Genomic DNA, 21,792 nt, shown 5'->3' with positions numbered 1-21,792 from the left:
CGAGGGTAAGTCACCCTGGAAACCCCTCAGCCAGGCTGGGATGTCCCAGGCCCGGGGCTTGGAGGAGAAGGCAGCCGGCAGGAGGGCAGCCCTACTCCACCCCAGGAGGACAGGAGACCAAGCAGAGGCTGCACCCACCACACTGCAGCCAGGAGCCTCGGCGGGCATCCGGGGCTGTGCTGCTGCTGCTGCTGCTGCTGCTGCTGCTGCTGCTGCTGCTGCTGCTGCTGCTGCTGCTACTGCTGCTCCAGAGTCTGGCTTGAGCTGAACCCACCTCCCTGGCCACGGACATCAGCCTGAGCCATGCCCAGGCTCGATCTCACCATCAACTAGGACAGCAAACATCCAACCAGCTGGTCCCAGCAGGATGACACGTTGAGCTGGGCCAGGCTGCAGGCTGAGTGGGAGGATGCCCAGCTTTGCAGAAGAGACCAGGCTCCCAGCTCCAGATGTGGGGCAGGTGGGTGGGCATGGGTACCATTCCTGTGAGTGAGTTTTTTCTGGGGACACGGGTGCAGAGAAGCCAGGCTGGTTTCCAGAGCCTAAGAGGGTATTCTCTCCCCTTTGAGGATCTGAATGCCTCAAGTACATCTCAGAGGGCACCTCCTCCCCACCCCTCTACCAGGACAAGGACCTGCAAAGCCCAGCATCTCAGGTCAGCCTCCTGGAGGCCGTGTGCTTCAGGCAGGAGGCAGGTCAAGCCTATCCAGACATTAAATTTCAGGAGGATGTAGAGCAGTCTACCCAAGCAATAGAAATAAAAACAAGAATAAACAAATGGGACCTAATTAAACTTAGAAGCAAAGGAAACCATAATAAAACAAAACGAAAACCTATGGAATGGGAGAAAAGTTTTGCAAATGAAACCGACAAAGGTTTGTTCTCCAAAATATATGAGCAGCTCATACGACTTAATAAGAAAAAAACAAACAACCCAATCCAAAAATGGGCAGAAGACCTAAACAAGGAATTCTCTAAGGAGGAAATACAAATTGTCAATAGGCACATGAAAAAATGCTTAGTATCACTAATTATCAGAGAAATGCAAATTAAAACTCACACCAGTCAGAATGGCCGTCATTCAGAAGTCCACAAATGACAAATGCTGGAGAGGCTGTGAGGAAAAGGGAACCCTCCTACACTGCTGGTGGGAATGCAGTTTGGTGCAGCCACTGTGGAAAACAGCATGGAGATTCCTCAAAAGACTAGGAATGGACTTACCACATGACCCAGGAATCCTGCTCCTGGGCATATATCCAGAAGGAACCCTACTTCAAAATGACACCTGCACCCCAATGTTCATAGCAGCACTATTTACAATAGCCAAGTCATGGAAACAGCCTAAATGTCCATCAGCAGATGACTGGATAAAGAAGATGTGGTATATTTATACAATGGAATACTATTCAGCCATAACAACCGACAACATAACGCCATTTGCAGCAACATGGATGTTATTGGAGAATGTCATTCTAAGTGAAGTAAGCTAGAAAGAAAAAGAAAAATACCATATGAGATCGCTCATATGTGGAATTAAAAAAAAACATAAATACAAAACAGAAACAGACTCATAGACATAGAATACAAACTTGTGGTTGCCAGGGGGATGGGGGGTGGGAAGGGACTGAGATTTCAAAATGTAGAATAGATAAACAAGATTGTACTGTGTAGCACAGGGAAATACATACAGGATCTTGTGGTGGCTCACAGCGAAAGAGAATGTGACAATGAATGTATGTATGTTCATGTATAACTGAAAATTGTGCTTTACGCTGGAATTTGACACAACACTGTAAAATGACTATAACTCAATAAAAAATGTTTAAAAATAAAATAAAATTAAAAAATTTAAAAATAAATAAATAAAATTTCAGGAGGATGGAGTCAGACAGGGCACCTCACACGAGGCACATACCCACCTCCATCTTTCCTGGATGTCTCTGCAGTCCCTCCCCAGAACATGGCTTGTCCTAGTAGAACTGTTTTGTCTGCTCATGGATATCCTGGTAAGGTAGAAACAGCCCCTCCAGAGCCCCCACTTGGGCCTTGCCAGCTAGCACACCCTTTGTAGAGTGGCTAGAGAAGGGATCAACTCCTAGGGTAGGGACGGACTAGAGATCAGAATAGAATTTCCACAGATTTCATTGTTCCAGCCAGGAATCTTTTCACGGGTCCCAGGTCCAACTCAATAGATACAGATGGCACCTGATTTTGTTTATTTCTCAAAGGAAATTTAGATTTTAAAACACCTTCCTGCCCACTCAACTGCCCATAGGGAACCACTGATCCTGTCTCCAGCAATAATCTCCTTCCATAAGGATTTCAACCAACGCACAAGGAAAAGAGACTCAGGAGCTGGGATTGCAGGTTGGAGAGGGAAGGGGATGGAGACCGGGAAGCTGAGGGGTGGCAGGGACTGTAGGGGTAGAGCTGGGATGCTGGAAGCCATGCTGTGTAGGGGTGACACCAGCCTGTGAAGAGGAAACAAACCTGATCGTCCTGCTGACTCTTAAGTTGGGTCTCTCTCCACTCTGCTGGGAGGTCCTGCCATGATGGTCACCTGTGTGCTAACGGGAAACCTCACTGAAGTGCCTTTCTTTCCAAGGAATTCACTAATGGCAGCAACACTGAATGGGGCCCCTGGGGTCCATTCTGTCATCAAAGCAACAACCCTAATACTCATCCCTGGGATGGTCATGGTAACAACACTGTGAGGGGAGCCTGGGGCCCCTTGAGTCCTTCATGGCTGTGGAGTCTGAACACCTGAGACCAAGATGTGACCTGAGCATGTGATCCTGCAGGGTACAAAGGGGTACTGAGCATCCACCTCCTCTGACTTCACAGCACTTTTGTCAGCAGGGCAGGGCAGGGCTTACCGCCAGTCTCTTTTGGCCAGGGAGGAAACTGAGGCCCAGGTTGGGTATGGGTATGGCCTTGGAAGGAAGGTCTTGGCCAAGATGTGGTTGATGGCAGGACTCAGAGCTCTGGCTCCTGTGTGGAATTTCCCCTGGTATGATCTGGGGCCTCCCTCTCCCTTGGATGAGCTCCCTGGCCCCTTCTCCCTGATCCCACCAACCTTCACCCTGGCCAGGCCTGCATCTCTCCTGCAGCCCACTGCTTTAAAAGGTTCTGGAGAGTGAGATTTTTGACCAGTTGCTCTCTGGGTATTGCAGGGCGAATGAATGGGGTCTCCATCTATGATAAGTACCACTCTCTTCTGTTGCTTCAGGAGCATCCTCTGCCCTCTGGCTACTGAAGCCTTGAGGGGAGGACTCAGGGAGAATTGCATCAAGGATGGAGGGAAGTAAGCTGTTCTTAAAATGTTTTCCGGGGCCTCCATCCTGTATTACTTCAAATGTGGAGTCACTACTGGCCAGGATCAGCTATATCATTTGCGAAATAAAAATGCAGGGCCCCTTGTTCAAAATTACTAAGAATTTCAAGTCCTAAGAAATAGATCATTACCCCTAAATAGACATCTCTCCAAAGAGGACAGAGAGATGGCCAACAAGCACATGAAAAGATGCTCAACATTACTAATTGTCAGAGAAATGCAAATCAAAACTACTTCACTTCACTTCACTTCACACCAGCCAGAGTGGCCATCATTCAAAAGTCCACAAATGATAAATGCTAGAGAGAGTGTGGAGAAAACAGAACCCTCCTACACTCTTGGTGGGAATGTAAATTTGTGCAGCCACTATGGAGGGCAGTATGGAGGTTCCTTACAAAACTAAAAATAGAGTAACCATATAGTCCAGCAACCCCACTCCTGGGCATGTATCCAGAGAAAACTATAATTCAAAAAGACACATGCAACCCAATATTCATAGCAGCACTATTTACAATATGGAAGCAACCCAAATGTCCATTGACAGATGACTAGTTAAAGAAGATGTGGTATATTTATACAATGGAATATTACTCAGCCACAAAAAAGAATGAAATGCCATTTGCAGCAACATGGATGGACATAGAGATTGAAGTAAGTCAGACAGAGAAAGCCACTTATATGTGGAATCTAAAAAAAATGATACAAATTCTATTTCCAAGCTAAAAATAGACTCATGGACATAGAAAACAAACAATAGTTACCAAAGGGGAAAGGGCAGGGTGGGATAAATTAGGGGTTGGAGATTAACAGATACACATTTCTATACATAAAATAGATAAACAACAGGGATTTACTGTACAGCACAGGGAACTATATTCAATTTCTTGTGATGGGCTACAGTGGAACAAGGCTGGGGCTGGACTCCCAGGCCAGTGCTCTTTCCACCGCCCATAGCTTCACCAGCTCTCCTACACAAGGGGGCATCTGGAGCTCATGACCTGGCCCTGGCCTCCTCTCCAGCCCTGATCCCTACCTCAGCCTGGCCTAGGAGTTGTAACCTCATGTTCATGATCATAATCATGATCATCGACATCCTTCCTGCCCTTCCAGCAAGCAGAGCCGGGCAGCACAGTTGGCACAAGGTTAGAGTCACCCACCACATGGCTCTTCTTTGCAACTTGCAGCTGCAGTAATGTGATTTTCCAGGGGCGCAAGAGGAGATGAAAACAGCAGTGAGAAGTATTATTCATGTGATTTGACCCTCTTCCAGCCGCTGTGCACCTCCTCCCTCATTCCTGAGCCTCAAAATTAAACATTCTACTTAACTGGAAGGTAGCTTCCAGGGAGTTGCCGCATTTAGAGCTCAAGTTGCTTTTCTCAAGTGTGTGCTCCACTGAAAGGTGAGCCTGGTTATCCAGTTATCCTCTTGGTGTTTCCTTTCATAGTCCATTCATCTTCCAATGGCACCAACTGTTTGGAGATGAGACCAGGCATAAAAGGTCCAGGGAGTATTTCGGGCAGCTGTGCACTCCTGGGTACTTCTTACTATAAGGCAGTACCATTGTGGATGGGATGTGAATTCGAATAGGCAACCTAGACCATCTATGAGTCCTTGAATACCATGGCCCACACACACTGTGCAGACAGGGATGGCACCCCAGCTTGTTGCCCCGGAGTCCCCTTTGTCACTCAGCTGTGGAGCTGGCAGTCAGGCACAATCGCCAGGCTTCCTTGGCCTGAGATACTGGCAGGCATCACTACACTTTATTTTAGGGCCCTTTCGTGGATTGTAGATGAATTACAATGCCCTGTGTGTTGGTATATCGACATGGTGTGATTCCCGACACGGGCGGTGCAGATTTAATTCACTTGTTGATTCTATTTATGTTTGTTCTTGAATGACTTTTTTCTATGGGCACCTGCTTGAGGCATGAACAGGGGATGTGAGTGCTAATGATTCTGTTGCCATAACTTTTTTCCCCACAGAGACTGAGACTTCATCATCCAGTTGTCCCACAGCCATGCACCAGACCACACTGCCAGTCCATGATGTGAAAAATACAACAAGGTGAATTTGGAGGGTGTCTTCCAGGGCAAGCATCACAGCTCACAACTCCACCCATTGAAGAGGGCCCTTGTTCGTGCCTAGGTGTAAATAGACGTCTCTGAGGCTGAACCCCGTGTACACTTCTCTGGGGGAATATCCATTATATTGTTGTTTTCATTTTTTTTACTCTTTTGTGATAGGGGTGTTGCTTTGTTAGGCTCTTAATGCCTGATAATGCCCAGCAACAAGCCAGTGATGCTTCTCGAATGGGCTAGACGTGGTGTCCAGCAAGTGCTGTGTCCGGATCCACAGGAGGAGTGTTGCCTTGTGTCAACTTCCTTCTTCCACAGACTCCAGGCTGCATAATTCTCAGTACCTGACACTTGTCACTTGAAAGGTTCTTTAGGACAAACTGGCCTGAGTGGGAGGCAGTCTGTACAGCCTACTGGTTGGTTCCTTTAAGCACCTCTGCCTCCACCAGCTCTTTAGCTGCTGCGTGGGATCTCCGTCCCTGTCCACCCTTGTCTTGTCAGCTGCTTTACTGCCACTACGTGGCTGAGTGGGGGAGCCTGAAGGGCCCCATCATGTGCTTGTCCCAATGTCACTTTCCTAACCTTGGCCCCTCCCCAGTGGCAGCCCCCCTCACATTAGGAGAAGTTCTCATTCTGAGACCTCTATTTCCATAAGGCATTCAGTGAGATGGGTACCTGGCTGTGTGGACTGTCCATCAATGAAATGGCACAGATTAGTTCAAGGACACCTTAGAGGCCATGTTGGCTGAAGCACCTTTGTAAACTGAAAAATGTGAGGCACCACCATTGGTGTAAAGAGAAGTGGTCAAAGGAGCAGTTGGGGCCAGAGCCCCGAGGAGTGTGAGTTTTTTTCACTGTAAGACAAAAAAGAACCAGCTTTTCTTTCAGTGCTTTTATCCCCTCCTTTTTGAGGTCATGACCTAGTAGACTATCAGGGTCTGTTTCATTGATCATTCTTTCAGGGGACTTCTCTTGTTCTTTTAATTGGGAGTGGTTCCTCTGCTTCTTCATTATGCTTATGTCTCTCTGGCTCTGTGGAATAAGGAGTATCAGTTATCTACCGTGGTGTTGAAGGGCTGTTTGGTTTTTTTTAAGAGGAAGTGTTCCTGTGTAGACTGTGTGTGTCTGATAATTTTGTCGTGAAGTCTGTTTTTAGTGTGTATAGTTGCCACATCTTTCTTCCATGTGTGTTGGCTGTTATCCCTTTGATTGGGTGTGTGGCCGATGTTGTGGTGATCAGAGCCTGCCCTGATTGTTGGGTGGGGCCTCCTTTTTGTTCTGTGAATGTCACAGCCCTGGCAGGGGCTGGGTCTGCTCCCTTTTGTTGGAATGGAGGCTTCCAGACCCATTTCTGAGCTGCAGTGTGTGGTAGATGGGGTTGGAGAGTGTCAAGTACTCTTGGTTGATATTGACCTTGTCCCCGCTTTAGCTGCAGGAATGTCACTACTCTGCTCTGGTATCCCCCAAGTTCTGTGCCCTCAGAGCTACCAGTGCATCCACCAACACCAGGCACTGGGGTCCACCGTAGTGATCATGCAGTCACACACTTGGATCTGCTCTGTATACACTCCCAGCCATGGCCCCCAGCACACTCCAGCCCCCTGAGGCTGACTCTCTGCTGTCCCGAGCCTCTGCCCCGCCCACCTCCTCTGGCTCCCTTCCCGCACTAATTTCCTTTTTCTTCTTTTTTTTTTCTACCAGATTTTGTGAGGAATCTTCTTTTCTTTTGAAGGAGGTGATGTTCTGCCAAACTTCAGCAAGTGTTCTTGTAGTAAACTATAATAAAAAAGAATACGAAAAGGAGTATATGTGTGTATATGTATGACTGTAGCATTATGCTGTACACCAGAAATTGACACAAAATTGTAAACTGACTATACTTCCATTAAAAAAAAAAACAGGATTATAAAAACAATCCAAAAGAAGGCAGAAAAGGAGGTAAAACTAAGATACAAATTGAATGAATAAAAGAGCTACAAGACATAAGGTTATAAGCCAGATATGGAGTGATTACATCACGTAAATGGTGCTGAGTTAGCCAGGTTTTCTAGTTTCTGTATCTGTCATTTTCACACCTGCCTGCCCCTCCCCAGGTTAGCAGATTCGAAGAGTCAGCGGGTCCTCTCTCCCTAAGCACACCTTTCCAGTGCATGCTGACCTCCCCCATCCGACCCTCTCTGCCTCTTTGTCCCCTGTCATAATCGCCCCAGGGCCAGGCACCATACACTTAGGGCAGCCCCTCCACTCCACCCCCAGCCCACGAATGTGATCAAACTAGTCAGTTCTCAGCCTAGTCGGCCTCACTGTGCCCAGCGCTTCCTTCCCTGGAGAACCATTGCACAGGCTTCTCCACAGCTCCCGCCTGGCCCTCTGCCTGCCTGACCTCCCCACGGGCCCTCATCGCGGGTCTTCCTGGGAACTGCGAGCCACACACTTATTTTGCAAAGGCAACGCGCTCCCGCCCTGGTGATGGGACTGCAGCTGAACAAAACCTCAACCCTCAGTACAGTTTAAAACAGGGAGAGTAAGAGAACAAGAGCTGCAGAGACAGACAGAGAGGGAGGGAGGGAGGGAGAGAAACAAACAATTTAGGCAAAATACTAACATCGATGACCCTGGAACAGAGACATGTAGGTTTTATGTACTATTTTTGTGTTTTTCCATAAATTTTAATTTACTGCCAAATAAAAAAAAATTTTAAATGTTAAAGCCACAACACTGAGTACAGCTCTGTGGTTAGATGAGTGGCTCCCCCTAGTCTTAAGAAACACAAATGAAATTATAAAAAGGTAGAGAGCCAGCTCTGCCACCTCAGCTTCAGATAACTTCTCTGGATCTCAGTTTCCTTAACTCACAGCACAGAACAAATCTGTATAACAGCGAGTTCTCACTTTTATTGGCAAAAATTTCTGTTGCCAGTGAGACAGAGAAGTGGAACATTAACAAAATCCCACTCATACTGATGAGATTCAATAGAAACAGTGATGAGAGGATTGAGTTTCCCAGGGAACCCCAGTTCCCAGCCCCTGCCTGCCAAGACAGGGCAGAGAAGCCCCCAGGGAAGTGCCTCCAAACTCCCCATTGGCCCTCCTGCTTGCCCTGCAGTACCCACAGATGGCCAGTGGAGGCGATCTCAGAGCAGTTCCAGCAAGTGCCCGGAGTCCCCAGAGAGCAGCAGTATTTATTTCCCTGTCAGCGTGGGCACACAGCTACCAGCAAAACCACAGCTGATCATTTAGGCAGAGTAGGCACAGTACCTAGGGACCATTATACTCCAAGGGACACTCAAAATGTTTTCATTTTAATTACCTTTGAAATCAGAAGACAAAAAAGATGATAATAACAATAAATATTTAATATTAAATCCAGCCTTGTTTAATTTCATCTTTATACAAGTGCAGTTGTAAAATATAATATTTAATACCATCTGGTGGATGAAGTGGCCCAGAGGGTAAAAGTGCCAGGGCCCACGAGAGTCACAATGTAGATGTTGTCTCCCTGCCAGCATCCTGCCTGCTCTGGCTCAGTAGACACAGGGACAGAGTGACACACAGAAGAAAGGAGCACTGTTGGTGGGACCCCAGGAACCAGGGCACCCTCCAACTCTTGGATTGAAACTAGACAGTCTGTGGGGGTGGGGGACAGTACTCTTGGGGTCTGACTGGCACAGGCATCCCTCAGTCATATCAGAGGAAGTCTGGAGGGTCCCCCCTATTGTGCTAGCTGTTGACCTTCTAATGGCCACATGGGAAATGTGAGTACAGAGGGGCCAGTTCCCTGCTCTCAGGGAAGTCTGGTGGGTGCAGGGGCTGCATTTCATTCATCCCCTCCTGTCCTGATGGGAATTCCAAGTGTCTCTCTGGGTCCCTGCTCTGACAGATGACCCAGCTCTGTGCCCTGAGACGGACCCAGACTAACTATGGTCTCCTTAACTCCCTCATCCTGCCTCATTCAGATTCAGCTCCTGTGAGGTCCTTGATCTTGTTTCTTTAGCTAAGCCATTGACCACCCCCTTAAATTAGGCTATGTGTTTCCCAATATAGATAGATAGAGGTCCAGAAAAGATCTCTTCTTCAGGTGGTCTTCTTCAGGTGTGGTCTTCTCCAGGACCACACAAGCAGAAGAGCAATGGCTTTCAGATGTCTAGACTCCTCAGAATTTTTTTCTGCCCAATTGAGAGTGATGTGCAGTGCACTGTCCCCGGTGGAGAGCCCCAAACTAAATCCTTAGACCTCAGAGGTGGGGGTCAAGGGCCAGGAACAAAAGGGCCTGATAACTGCCCAGTGTCCCTCCCTGGTACAATGGGTGTGTGGGGGAAGGAGAAGCCCCTATGTGTCCTCACTGATGGCCTCCCCTCTTCCTTAACTCTTGCTTCCCCTCCATGCTCTGCATTGGGCTACTGTGCCCCCAAATCTCTGAGGCTGCTCCCACTGAGGTCAGAGGCCTTCACACAAACCCACACCAGAAATCTGAGATCCAGCAGAAGAAAGACTGATGTGTCTCAATGCCCAGAGCAAAAGCCAGGAAAGGTTGGCTCTTGCAGAGTTCAGATTGTGAGGGAAGTGGAACAATCTGGACATTGTACCTGCAGGCTGACCTTAGAGCCCACCAGCAGGAGACTGAACTGCGTCTCCCTGAGTGATTAAAAAGAGGCCTGGTTCTCCTGGACTGTCACCTCCATACCAGCAGGAACAGCATCCCCAGCAGCACTGCACACAGACTAGGTCTCCTTAAGCCCCTACTTGGTGGAGGAGGAGGAGGGCAGGGGAGTGTGAAGGGCATGGGGAGAGGGGCCTGAGAATGGAGCCCTGTCCTGTCCCTCCTGGCCCTGCTGCATGCCCCTGCCCTCCTGGAAGGAACAGCTGCCTCACCCATCTCTGTGCTCACAGGAGTACTGTTGCAGCAAATTGTGTTACAGTTCAGTGTCACAGCTCAGTGCAACAGCTCAGTTGTGACAGCAAGCTGGATCCAGACGAGACCAAGCAGCACTCGGAGGGTTGGAGATCTCAGGTTTATTACGCCAGCGGGCCCAGTGGAGTTAACACTCCAAGCTCTGGACCCCGTCTGTAGATTTACACAGGCTTTTATAGGCTATCAGTTTACACTTTGCAATATCATATGCAAATAAGGTATAACAAAAGTTGACTAATTAGGAACAAGCTTTGTAGAAATGGACTAATCAGGAGTGAGAGAAATAACCAATCAGGAGTGAGCTTCATGCAAATGAAGCACTACAAATGGACCAATCAAGAGTTAGCTTAGGGAACCAGTAGAATCTAACGGGTAAGTTCCACTTTCCTAGAAGTAAGCCGTTTCAGAGGCAAAAAGTGAGATAAAGCCACTGGGCCAGGGAACCAGATGGTGCTGGCACGAGAGTAGTGGCCCTGCCTGGGGGTCCTGCCATTCTTTTTTATGGGGCTTCCCTCCTCATTCCCCACTTTCGATGCTCTCTAATATATGTACTGAGCATCAACCTTTAGAGTGGTGCCCATTATTCATCACTGGGCTCTTCCTGGTCCAGAGGCCTATACTGAGTAACTAGTAGCTGTAGCCTTAGTGACTCTATTTGTGAGCTAATGAAATGGGTAACGAGTTTAACGATGCAGGGACCAAACAGCAGTGCTAGAAGAATCATAAGGAGGGGGCCCGCTAGGGGGAGGAGCCAGGAGGCCCAACTCCAGACGTTATTCCATTGTGCCCAGGAATTTGCTAATTCCTAGTTTCTGCGTTCAGCTCGATCTCGTAGTTGTTGGACCATATTTCTGACAATTCCTAATTGATTTACACAGAAACAGCATTTCTCATTTAGGAAGAGACAGAGTCCCCCCTTTTCGGTAGTGAGCAAGTCTAAACCCCTCCTGTTCTGTAGGACTACTGCTGCTAGGGAGTCCAACTGGTTTTGTAGAGACATTAAGGACTCAGCCACTCGTTTTGAGTCTTCAGTGACCTCAGCAGATAAGTGCTGGTAATAGTAGGATGATGAGGCTATTCCTCCTATACCTGTGCCTACTCCAGTTGCTATTCCCACCGAGTGAGTAGTGGTATCAGTGGGATGGCCCTTTTTGATTGAGTATGGGCCACCAGGGGTATGGGAAGGCTCTGGTTATTAGGTATTATGTCCATCTGAGGGGTAAGGAAGGCCAATGTGCTAGTACCTGTCCAACTGGCTGGCAGGCACCGCTAGGTGTGTGTCCCGCATACAAAAAAGGTTCCTGGGCTCAGTGTGCACCAGGGTTTGACAGACATACAACCATAAACAGCTGTGCAGTTATGGGTTTGGGCACACTGGGCAGTAGCTAGATTTCTCATTGAATGTTTTGTCCCTGGGTTGTAGATGCAGTCAAGAGCTGTATGGGCCAATCATACATTAACTGACTTGCGGCTTACATCTGCGGAGTCTGGGGACTACCCAGGCTGACCATTAAACTTGATTAGATCTGAGAGACCTATCGGGCTGGCTACATGGTGCAGGGGACCAGGACGCAGGCAGAGCCAGCGATCACTTGCTAGTTGTGGGTTAGTAGTATTAATATGGTAATGGACCTTGCCTAATAAGGGACTTAATTGAGGGTTCCGGTTATAAGGCGTGGGCCTACGTCTGTTTTTTACCCCCAGTCCTTCCCGGGTCTATAGAAGAGCCCTGAGCGTGTGGGCCGGGGATTTTTTGGGGGAAAAAGGTCCCTGCCAAGTGCAAATCGGTGAACGGGTCCCATTGGAACCCCCATCATTGAAACAGATATGTTAGCAACTATTTTTACAAGTACCAGAAGGGACTGAGGTTTCTTTTTTTTTTTTTTTTTTTTAACAGAGAGGTATGGTTCCTACAGCAGACACTGACGGACCATTAGGCTTCCTATTGTAGAGAGATAGAGTACAGCTAGTATTAGATTCTGGCCTATGTTCCAATCCTGGAGTGCAGTGACTATCAGTCCTACAGCCAGCAATATAGCAATACTCATTACTAAAATAAAGTCGGGGCGGCAGTTCACTTTATGTCTTGATCAGTGGTTCCTCGGGCTTCCGCCGTGCGTTCACTAGCCAGCTTCCGGGTGTGGCTAGAGCAAGCTCTCTGGCAGGTGAGGCGGGTGTCTCTGGTCCTCATTTCAAGTGGCTCCTCGAGGTCCTGGTTGATTCTCCAGACATCCTCGTCTCGCAGTGGCGCTTCCCTCTTTGCTCTGGTGTGATGAATCCACGGGGTGATACCTGCAACTTTAAGAGCTGTTGGAATGGTTAACATAACTGGGTAGAGGCTTCTCCAAGTGGGCTCGAGGGGCTCCTTTTCCCAGTCTTTTACCCAGACTTGATCTCCAGGCTCATATGGGTTTAACATTGTTCCCCGTGAGACTGGGATCCTGTCAGTTACCCACCTATGGACTTTCTGCATAGTTTTTTCGGGGCCCTGCATTTGCTTATGAAGTTCTAAGCTTCCCGTGTCTCTAAGTCTTTCTCCCAGTATCATTAGGGGAGGGGGTTTCCCATGTAGGATTTCAAAAGGGGAGGATCCCATCTTGGACCAAGGGGCACAGAGTACCCACTGGAGAGCCATGGGAAGGGTGTCAGTCCAAGGTAGTTGAGTCTCTCAACTGAGCTTTGTTATATCCTGTTTTAGGGTCCGGCGCATGCGCTCTATCCTCCCTGAACTCTGGGGCCTGTAGGCCTCATGTACATTCCGGCGGACGTTTAGTGTTTTTGCCACTTGTTGTGCTATTTCCACCATGAGTGCGGGTCCATTGTCTGACCCTACGGTTAATGGCATCCCGAATCTGGGAATAATGTCTGTGAGTAAGCCCTTTATTACTTCTCTTGTTTCCTCAGTCCGTGTTGGGTATGCTTCTACCCATCCTGAAAAGGTGCAGATAACAACCAGCAAGTAGTTGTATCCTCTGCTGGGCCCCATTTCTGAGAAACCCATTTCCATATCTTTAAAAGGAGCCTGGCCATAGCACTGGATTTCTCTTGGTCCAGCTGACCCCTGTTGTGCATTGTTTTGAGCACATATGGGGCAGCGCTGTGAGACTGAGGCACAGAGGGATGGAAGACGAGGGATCAGACAGTACCGTTCCAGCAGGGCCTCTAAGGCATTCTTTCCCAGGTGGGTGAGCTCATGTTGCTGAAGGACCACCTGGTAGGCTAATCGTTCAGGTATATATATCCGTTTGTCAGGCATCACCCACCATCCTTCCTTTCCGCTGGTTCCTCTAGTTTTGGCCCATGAGTTTTCCTCTTGGCTGTATGCTGCAGATGTTGGCAGCAGTTTGGGTGCCAGTCGAACCTTTGAGATGGCCCCAAGATCTCTGGCATGGCATGATCGACTTGCCGCTTTTTGCGTAGCCTGATCTGCTAGTTGGTTTCTTCTGTTTATGGGGTCATTTCCTTTTTTGGTGTCCTTTACAGCGGATGAATGACATCTCTGTGGGCTCCCAGATTGTCTCTCATAGATGCCCATGGCGGACTCGTCTGGCTTTTGGATTATGGTGATTTTAGACATGTTGGTTGGTTTCTTTGGCCCGGCTCGCAACCCATGTAGGAGGGCTCTCTGATATGTCCGCAGAGCCTCCCGTTCGGCTTGGGAGTTAGAGTTCCATTCTGGTCTTGCGTCTGGGGCTGCGTTCCAGGCCCATTCCTCCGCATCCAGGGTTCCCTCTGGGGCCTGCTCTTGTAGCCATTTTCTAGTTTCTGTTATGATCTGCTTTCTTTCTTTAGTATTGAAGAGTGTCAGGAGCAGCTGCTGAATGTCATCCCAAGTCAGCTGGTGGGTCTGGAAGATGAACTCTAGGAGGCCAATCATGGCCTGGGGTTTTTCTGAATGTGGCGGAGTGTGGTGTCGCCAGTTCAGGAGATCCGTTGTACTGACAGGCTGGTGGTACAGGATGGAGTGGCTGGGCTGTACGGACCCATCATCATGAACTTGTTGGGGTCCTTGTGTCGCCCAGAGAGGCATCTGGAGGGTAGCCACTGGCTGGGCGGCCTGCAGGGCCGAATGGAGTTTCCACCCCTTGGGCTCCCGGCCCAGAGCCCAGGGCCACCGTGGTGGTACAGGCGGCGGTGGACCGTCTGGAGAGGCAGCTGTGGTGGAGCCGCAGAAGCAGGAGGAACATACGGCAGCGGTAGCAGTGGCAGTCCTTCAGGGTTCCCACGAAGGACTGGCCTCGTTGTGTCCTTTCTTTTCATCTTTAACGTCGGGACCACAAGGATCTTACATTGTCCTTGATCATTCACACAGACCTGGACCCATGGAGGCAAGGTCTGGGCGATCGTTAGCCAAGAGTCAATATATGGGATTTGGTCGCGGTGCCCTGGGGGCGTGGTGATTATCCAGTATATGGCCCCGACAGCTGACAGGTCGAGTGTGCCTTCCGGGGGCCATCCCATCCAAAGGCGGGCCACCCTGACTCGCACAACGTGCGCAATTTTTCTGGTGTCAATTTAATTCTAGTTTCCTGAGAAACTCTTTCTGAAATTTTTAATCATGCAGTCCAGAACTGTTGGCCTTGATTTTGAGGCTCCCATTATTATTAGCTGACAGATTTTATGGCCTATAGGTGTGGGTGTGCTCCTGGCACCGAGGACTGTGACCCCAGCATCTCTGTTTTTTCCACCCCTCAAAACTGTGGAGTTCTCAAAAAGCTCGCTGCCTCACTGGGCCTAATACCTATCTGCTTGGCTGCAAGTGCTGCCAGTGAGTCAGGGCTGTAACGTTTGGCAAGTAACCCTGAGACTCCCCTGGGCCTGGATGAGCTCTGGGGGTCCCTGCATAAAGTCTTTTCTATAGCCTGAATTGACAAAATATGAGGCCAGGATGGCTGGCTGGTGGCAGAATAAATGGACCAAAAAGGAGGACCTCAAAGGAGGGTTCCAGCCAGTCCTGGGGTGGGTCCCTCTAGCTCAGGTCTTGTGGTCTTAATTTTAGACAGAAAGGTAGTATTGAGCCTGGTTTATTAACTGCGACAGGATATTCTGGGGGACTGGTGACAAGGTCGTGTCTGAAACTTTTAAAAATAATCTCGTCTTAGTTCCCAAGGGCACAGGGGTCATTTACTCATAGGCTGTTCTACGTCACTTTCCCTCCCTGTGTAGCCACCCCGTGCCGGTGTCGCAAACGAGACAAAGGGAGGGTTTTCGCTGAGCCCGCCTGGCCGCTCCCCTCGTGGGGACGAAGGTGCCTCTTAGCTTTGGCGGGTCAGTATAAGCCGCTGACTCCGATCGACACACCGAGGGGCCGATACCACCACGAGCCGTATGAGGTCACCACGGAACTGCAGGTTGGGACTCACTCGAACTCCATAGCAGAATGCCATGGAGCTACAAACTCGAACCTGATCGCATGTTTTTCAGGCCGCACACAAATTCTCACACACACACACACACAAACACAGATTACTTGCACATTTCCCTCCCTATCACCGGGGTGTCCCTAATCTAACCTAATCTAACGTGATCTCCCTGTCCAGAATACCATCAGATGGGGATCATAACCTGATCTCCCCGTGCAGAATACTATCAGACAGGGATCATAATCTGATCTCCCCATTCCGGATACCATCAGATGGGTAGCCTGGAGGAGGTGATCAGTCTCCTCTTTGTTCACTTTTACAGAATCTGAATACCCTACCTAAATATGGATGCTTCCTAGGGCTCCTACGTTGTTCGGTCATGTTGTTTGGTGAGTTGGTCTGTCCCTCTTGTGAGTCCCATTGGGGCACAGCCATCCAGAGGACTGAATCACCTCTGCAAAGGAGGACCCGTGATACTGTTGGGTGGTGCGCCTCCTCGTTTGCTTTCAGAGTTCCCGAACTCCAGGCGGTTGCTCCGCCATCCCGGCCACTCAATGGGCTGGCATGGTTGGAATCTTGCTGGGGCCTCCAGAAACGTTGCAGGAAAAGTGTTACAGCTCGGTGTTACATCTCAGTTGTGACAGCAACGTGGATCTGGGCAAGAGACCAAACAGCACACAAGAGTTGGAGAACTCAGGTTTATTACACCAGTGGGCCCAAAGGAGTTAACACTCCTAGCTCTGGACCCCGTCTGCAGGTTTACACAGGCTTTTATAGGCTGTCAGTTTACACTTTGCAACATCATATGCAAATAAGGTATAACAAAAGTTGACTAATTAGGAACAAGCTTTGTAGAAATGGACCAATCAGGAGGGAGAGAAATAACCAATCAGGAATGAGTGAAATGTACCAATCAGAAGTGAGAGAAATAACCAATCAGGAGTGAGCTCCATGCAAATGAAGTACTACAAATGGACCAATCAGGAGCTAGCCTTCAGAACCAATAAAATTTTAGGAGTAAGTTACACTTTTCTAGAAGCAAGCCATTTCAGAGGCAAAAAGTGAGATACAGCCGCTGGGCCAGGGAACCTGATGGTGCTGGGAGGAGAGTAGTGGCCCCGCCTGGGGGTCCTGCCATTTTTTTTTTATGGGGCTTCCCACCTCAGTGGCTCGACCTGAGTGTGCAGGACTGCGAGTAAGGAGGATGGGGAGCATCAAGATCCAAATCCTGATGCAAAGCAGGGTCTATAGGCTTCTGAAGAAAGAGGGTGAAATGGCCAAATTAGTGATTCGATGGAGTCTCCAGACACAGTGTGAAGGGAAGATTGATTTCCGGGAGAGCCTGGAACCAGAGACGGTGGAGTCTGGAGGTTGTGGCTACACTTCAGAGTTGAGGGGGTGGTGGTAGGACAGAGCAGGGGTGGGCAGAGGGACAGGGAGTGTCCTCAGAGGAAGGAGGAGCAGGTGGGGGCTCCCAGGCTTTCAGTTCAGGGCTCCCGTGGGGGCTCCCAGTCAACAGCCCCAGACAGCCCCGTGTGGACAACCAGGGGTGTTCATGGTTTTCTTGACTCAGAGATACAAACCAGTGATGTGTGTCCCTGATAACTGGTATCTGGAGAAGGGATGTGCCCAGGAATGTGTGAGGAATGGGAGGACAAGCTGTCCGGTTGCACCTGTGCAAGCACTGTGTATTAAGAGACGGATCCAGGGACGAGATGGAGCAGGAGCAGCCAGAGAGGTGGGAGGGGACCCAGGAGAGTGACACCAGGGGAGAAAGAGAAGGGGGGCTGTTTCAGGAGGACACAGGGATCCCTGGTACTTGTCAAAGTACAAACAATGCTTGAGTGTGACTTGAATTCAGTGAAGCCTGGCCAGCCTTTAGTGACCGTGAGTGTGAGGCAGAATAATGAACTGGAGTCATGTTGGAGATGACCCTTCCTCATGCTTCGTTGAGTAGGGGTCAGGGGAATAGGCCATGTTTGGTGGGAGCCTGGAGATGAGAAATTGTTGACTGAGAATGCAGTGGAGAAGAATCCAAGAGAGCAGATAGGTGGAGCCAAGCCCCTCACAGGCTGAGGGTTGGGTCCAGAGAATAGGAGAATGTGGAGTGATTGCCCAGACACCAGCTGGGTGGATAAGACTCTTGGTGGGGTTGGTGGTGTCATCTGTTCATGAAGTGTTAACTGAGTACCTACTGGGTTCAGGCATTGCCTAGAGCTGGAGGTTGTGTGGTGAATACACTCCTTCAGCCTGATTCTGAGGAGGTCACAGTGAGGAGGCAGAGAGGGTGTCAGACAGTGCCTGGTCCCTCCTTCAAGGAGAATGGGGTGAGGTTGGGGGCACTGGCAGATGCCTCCCAAGGATCTGAACAGGTGGGTCCGGAGGAAGGCTTGCAGCCTCTGTGGTGAGGCTGGGTGGTTATGGTTCAGGGCTTTCTGGAGGACTCAACCCTCTAGAGAAACACTGCCCATAACACTCCCCGTGGGGGCCAGGAGACGCCAAGAATTTTCAGGGAGATGGAGAAACCATTTCTTCACCTTGCACAGGAGGCAGACCTCACCCACTGCACAGCAATCCCCTGAGGCAAGAGCGGGGCCTGAGGCAAGTCCAGCTCACACCCTGGCCGGGGGCAGGGATGGGGCAGGTGGGGAAGGCTCCTGCTTGAGCAATTGCATCAGGCCCAGGCTGAGCATAAAGGAGGGTCCTGTGGGCTGGGAGGAGGCAGACTCGGGGACCATGGAGACCCAGAGGGCCAGCCTCTCCCTGGGCCGCTGGCCACTGTGGCTACTGCTGCTGGGACTAGCGGTGCCTTGGGCCAGCGCCCAGGCCCTGAGCTATAGGGAGGCGGTGCTTCGAGCTGTGGATCGCCTCAATGAGCAGTCCTCAGACCCCAATCTCTACCGCCTCCTGGAGCTGGACCTGCCGCCCAAGGCTGTGAGTCGGGGAGGGGCTGGGGAGGAAGGCGTCTCCCGCCAGGCTTGGCCACACTGTCCCTCCCTTTGCTCGCGCTGTACCTCCTGTCAGGAAGGCACCTCTCCCTCTAGGTGGGATCCCACCTCTCACAGAAATCCTCCCTGAGCTGGGTCCCCTCCCGTTGTGAGAGCCTTCTGCCTGGCATCTCTGCTATAGGGAACAGAGCCCTGACAGCCCTCTCAGGCTCCAGGGACTCCTGGGGGCTCCAGGGATATGCCGGGGTCACTGGCTCTGGGATGTGATTTCCCTGCTTCCAGTCCCCTGTGCATGCCATTGTCTCCTTTCCAGGGAAGGGCTGTGCTCAGCCTGGAGGTTCCAGTGACAAGGTCTTTCCCTGCAGGTGTCCCCTGACTTCCCTCAGCCCCTCCAAGGGGTGCTGCTCCTCAGGAGAGCGGGTCTGAGGTCTCCTCCTACTCCCTGTGTGCCTGGGAGCCCAGGACCAGGCTGTGTCCTCCTCCCCTCTGTACCCAGCCCCCAGCCCAGGGCCAGGCACATGGGACGGGCTGTCAAGGGGGCCGTCCTGCTGGGGGGCAAGAAGACAGATCACACAAGGAAGCATGAGCCTGAGCCAGTCTCCCTACTTTGATCCTTGAGCAGGACGAGGACCCAGACGCCCCGAAGCCTGTGAGCTTCACGGTGAAGGAGACCGTGTGTCCCAAGAGGACACAGCTGCCACCGGAGCAGTGTGACTTCAAGGAGAAAGGGGTGAGGCTGGGGGCTTAGGGCGCTGGTGGGTGCCTCCCAAGGACCCGAACAGGAGGCTTGGGGCGGGTGGTGGTTAGCAGCCCCTGGGGTGAGTCTGGGTGTTTATGGCTCAGGGGTTCCAGTGTGACCTGGATTCTCCCCTTCCAGGTGGTGAAACAGTGTTTGGGGACAGTCAACCTGTACCAGCTCAGAGACAACTTCGATATAACATGTAATGAGGTGAGTGACCCCTTCTGGGCTTCAGAGGCTACTGGTGGAGGTGGTGTGCGGAACAGCCTTTGGACCAATTCCCCTCTGTGCCATCCCTGTAGTGGCAGGAGAGACCTCCTCCCCTGGCTCCCCCTTACCGGAGCCCCAGGTCTCCAGGCCGGGCTCTGCAATCCCTTAGAGCATTGGTTCTCTCAGTGGGCTCCCCACTTGGGAACTAGAGAAAAAGGCTGATTCTCAGGCCTGACTCAGACCTACGGAAGCATTGTCTGAGTTGGAGCCCAGTAATTTCTATTCTAAGAGCCCTTCTGGGGGATTCTGACTGTGCTGAAGGTTGAGATGCACTGACTAGAATAATAGGCTTTCTGCCCCTGCTCCCATCCAGCTTTGCTAGGATGAGTTTGTGCCCCTGGGAAGCCCCTGTCATCTCTGGACCTTGGTCCTCAACTGTCTGTGGCTGTAATGATTCAACCACGTGCTCCAAAGGTCACAGCCAGAGAAGCGGTGCTCCTGACCTCCTGGGTGGACCCTGGAAAGGCGCAGTGCAGGTTGGGAAGGACTTCCTGTTGATCTTGGTTCATTAATAACAACAAAGCTCTTTACACTTGGTTCACAGCTCCAGAGTGTCAAGATCATTAACCTTCCATGGAGACCACCACGGCGGAAGAGACCTATTAGAGTGATTTATGTATAGTTCAGAGATTGGGCTGATTATCAGCATATCAAGGATTTTTCTTTAATCTTGAGGTAGCTAAGATTCCTAAAGATCAGCTTGTTTCCTCTCAGGCTTTGGGACTGTGAAAAATAAATTCTTCTGAAAACAGCTTCATCAGGTTGCTCCCACTTACTGTGACCAAGTCCTTAATTCTGGGAGGCTGAGTGTGTGGGCGGGTATGTGTGCGCGTGAGCATGTGTGTGTGTGTGTGTGTGTGGTCACTTCCGTGAACACAGAGATGGGTGTGGCAGCTGTTCCTTCCAGGAGGGCAGGGGGAGGCAGCGGGGCCGGGAGGGACAGGACAGGGCTCCATTCCCAGGAACCCCATGCCCTTCACACTCCCCTGCCCTCCTCCTCCTCCACCCAGTAGGGGCTTAAGGAGACCTAGTCTGTGTGCAGTGCTGCTGGGGATGCTGTTCCTGCTGGTATGGAGGTGACAGTCCAGGAGGACCAGGCCTCTTGTTAATCACTCAGGGAGACACAGCTCAGTTTCCTGCTGGCGGGCTCTAGGGTCAGCCTGCAGGTACAATGTCCAGGTTGTTCCACGTCCCTCACAATCTGAACTCTGCAAGAGCCCACCCTTCCTGGCTTTTGCTCTGGGCATTGAGACAATTCAGTCTTTCTCCTGCGGGGTCTCAGATTTCAGGTGTGGGCTTGTGTTCAGGGATCCAATGGTACCACAATTGGCACCATTAGAAGCAAGCCTCCTGCTCATCGGGGTGAAGGGCTCTGCCTGAGTGAGAGACACACACAGTGACACACAGGCCACATGTCTGTTTGCCTGGGGGTTTCAGACACTGTCCCTGTCCTGCCCACTCCCCACTCTGTAGCTGACCTTTGCTGGGGGGCAGACTGGAATCACGGGGGAGGCGGCAGTCCCGGGAGCAGCCTCAACCAACCATCGCTGGGACTTTTCCCTCATTGGTGGAAACGTCTCTTCTGTTCCTCACTCCTTGGGGGGCCCACTCCCAGATGTGTCCCCCCTCCCTGAGGTCCCCAGCTGGGTGGAGCCCCTGTCCCCACTTCAGTGACCTGTCTATTACTTGTCATCTTCTGATGTCGATTCTGCCCGGTCTCACTTCCCTATTTTTCTGCTGGTGCTTCAAAGGAATCGCCTCCCAGAGCACCTGCTTCCTCTTGAATGCTGGCCTGAGCTCTGCTCCTGGGCCAACATGCACCAACACAGATCCCTGTGTCTGAGAAGGACAGGGGGCAGGACCGCACAGAGCACGTGCTCTGTAATCTGTCAGGCTCGTCTGTTCTTGGGGAGCAGTTGGGGCTGATTTCAGGCAGGTTAGAGGAACCCATGCTTCTCACTTTACATCACCCCAGGTTGAGGCAGGAAACCTCACAGAGGAAACCCAGGGACTGTGTCGTGTCTCTGCCACAGCATATGAGCCTGCCAGAGCTACTTGTTAAAATTTCAGGATTTTCTGAGATGGTCAATAAACTCTTGGTCGCTTGAAATCAGCCTTGGTGGAAGAATTTACAGCACGCAAATCAGC

The 21,792-nt window shown here is 50.6% G+C and overlaps 1 protein-coding gene across 1 annotated transcript; it reads left to right on the top strand.

The window, feature by feature from the left end:
* Positions 1 to 18,313: 18,313 nt before the first annotated feature.
* Positions 18,314 to 20,401, top strand: LOC141573707 (antibacterial peptide PMAP-23-like). The gene is made up of 4 exons (XM_074344120.1): positions 18,314 to 18,621; positions 19,258 to 19,365; positions 19,513 to 19,584; positions 20,189 to 20,401. The coding sequence occupies exons 1-4, from the start codon at positions 18,424 to 18,426 to the stop codon at positions 20,264 to 20,266; spliced, it is 456 nt and encodes a 151-aa protein (XP_074200221.1). The 5' UTR covers positions 18,314 to 18,423; the 3' UTR covers positions 20,267 to 20,401.
* The last annotated feature ends 1,391 nt before the right edge of the window (positions 20,402 to 21,792 follow it).

The sequence above is a fragment of the Camelus bactrianus genome, chromosome 17, assembly GCF_048773025.1.
Source record: "Camelus bactrianus isolate YW-2024 breed Bactrian camel chromosome 17, ASM4877302v1, whole genome shotgun sequence".
NCBI classification, from domain to species: Eukaryota; Metazoa; Chordata; class Mammalia; order Artiodactyla; family Camelidae; genus Camelus; species Camelus bactrianus.
Note: the sequence above shows the minus strand (reverse complement) of the source record. Positions and strands in the feature narration are given on the sequence as shown.

Bases quoted from the DNA above. Each gene is read 5' to 3' on its own strand.
- LOC141573707 (XM_074344120.1), top strand. From the start codon at position 18,424: ATGGAGACCCAGAGGGCCAGCCTCTCCCTGGGCCGCTGGCCACTGTGG. The intron at 19,366-19,512 runs GTGAGGCTGGGG...CTCCCCTTCCAG, and splicing joins GTGACTTCAAGGAGAAAGGG to GTGGTGAAACAGTGTTTGGG. The intron at 19,585-20,188 runs GTGAGTGACCCC...CTTGGTTCACAG, and splicing joins TCGATATAACATGTAATGAG to CTCCAGAGTGTCAAGATCAT.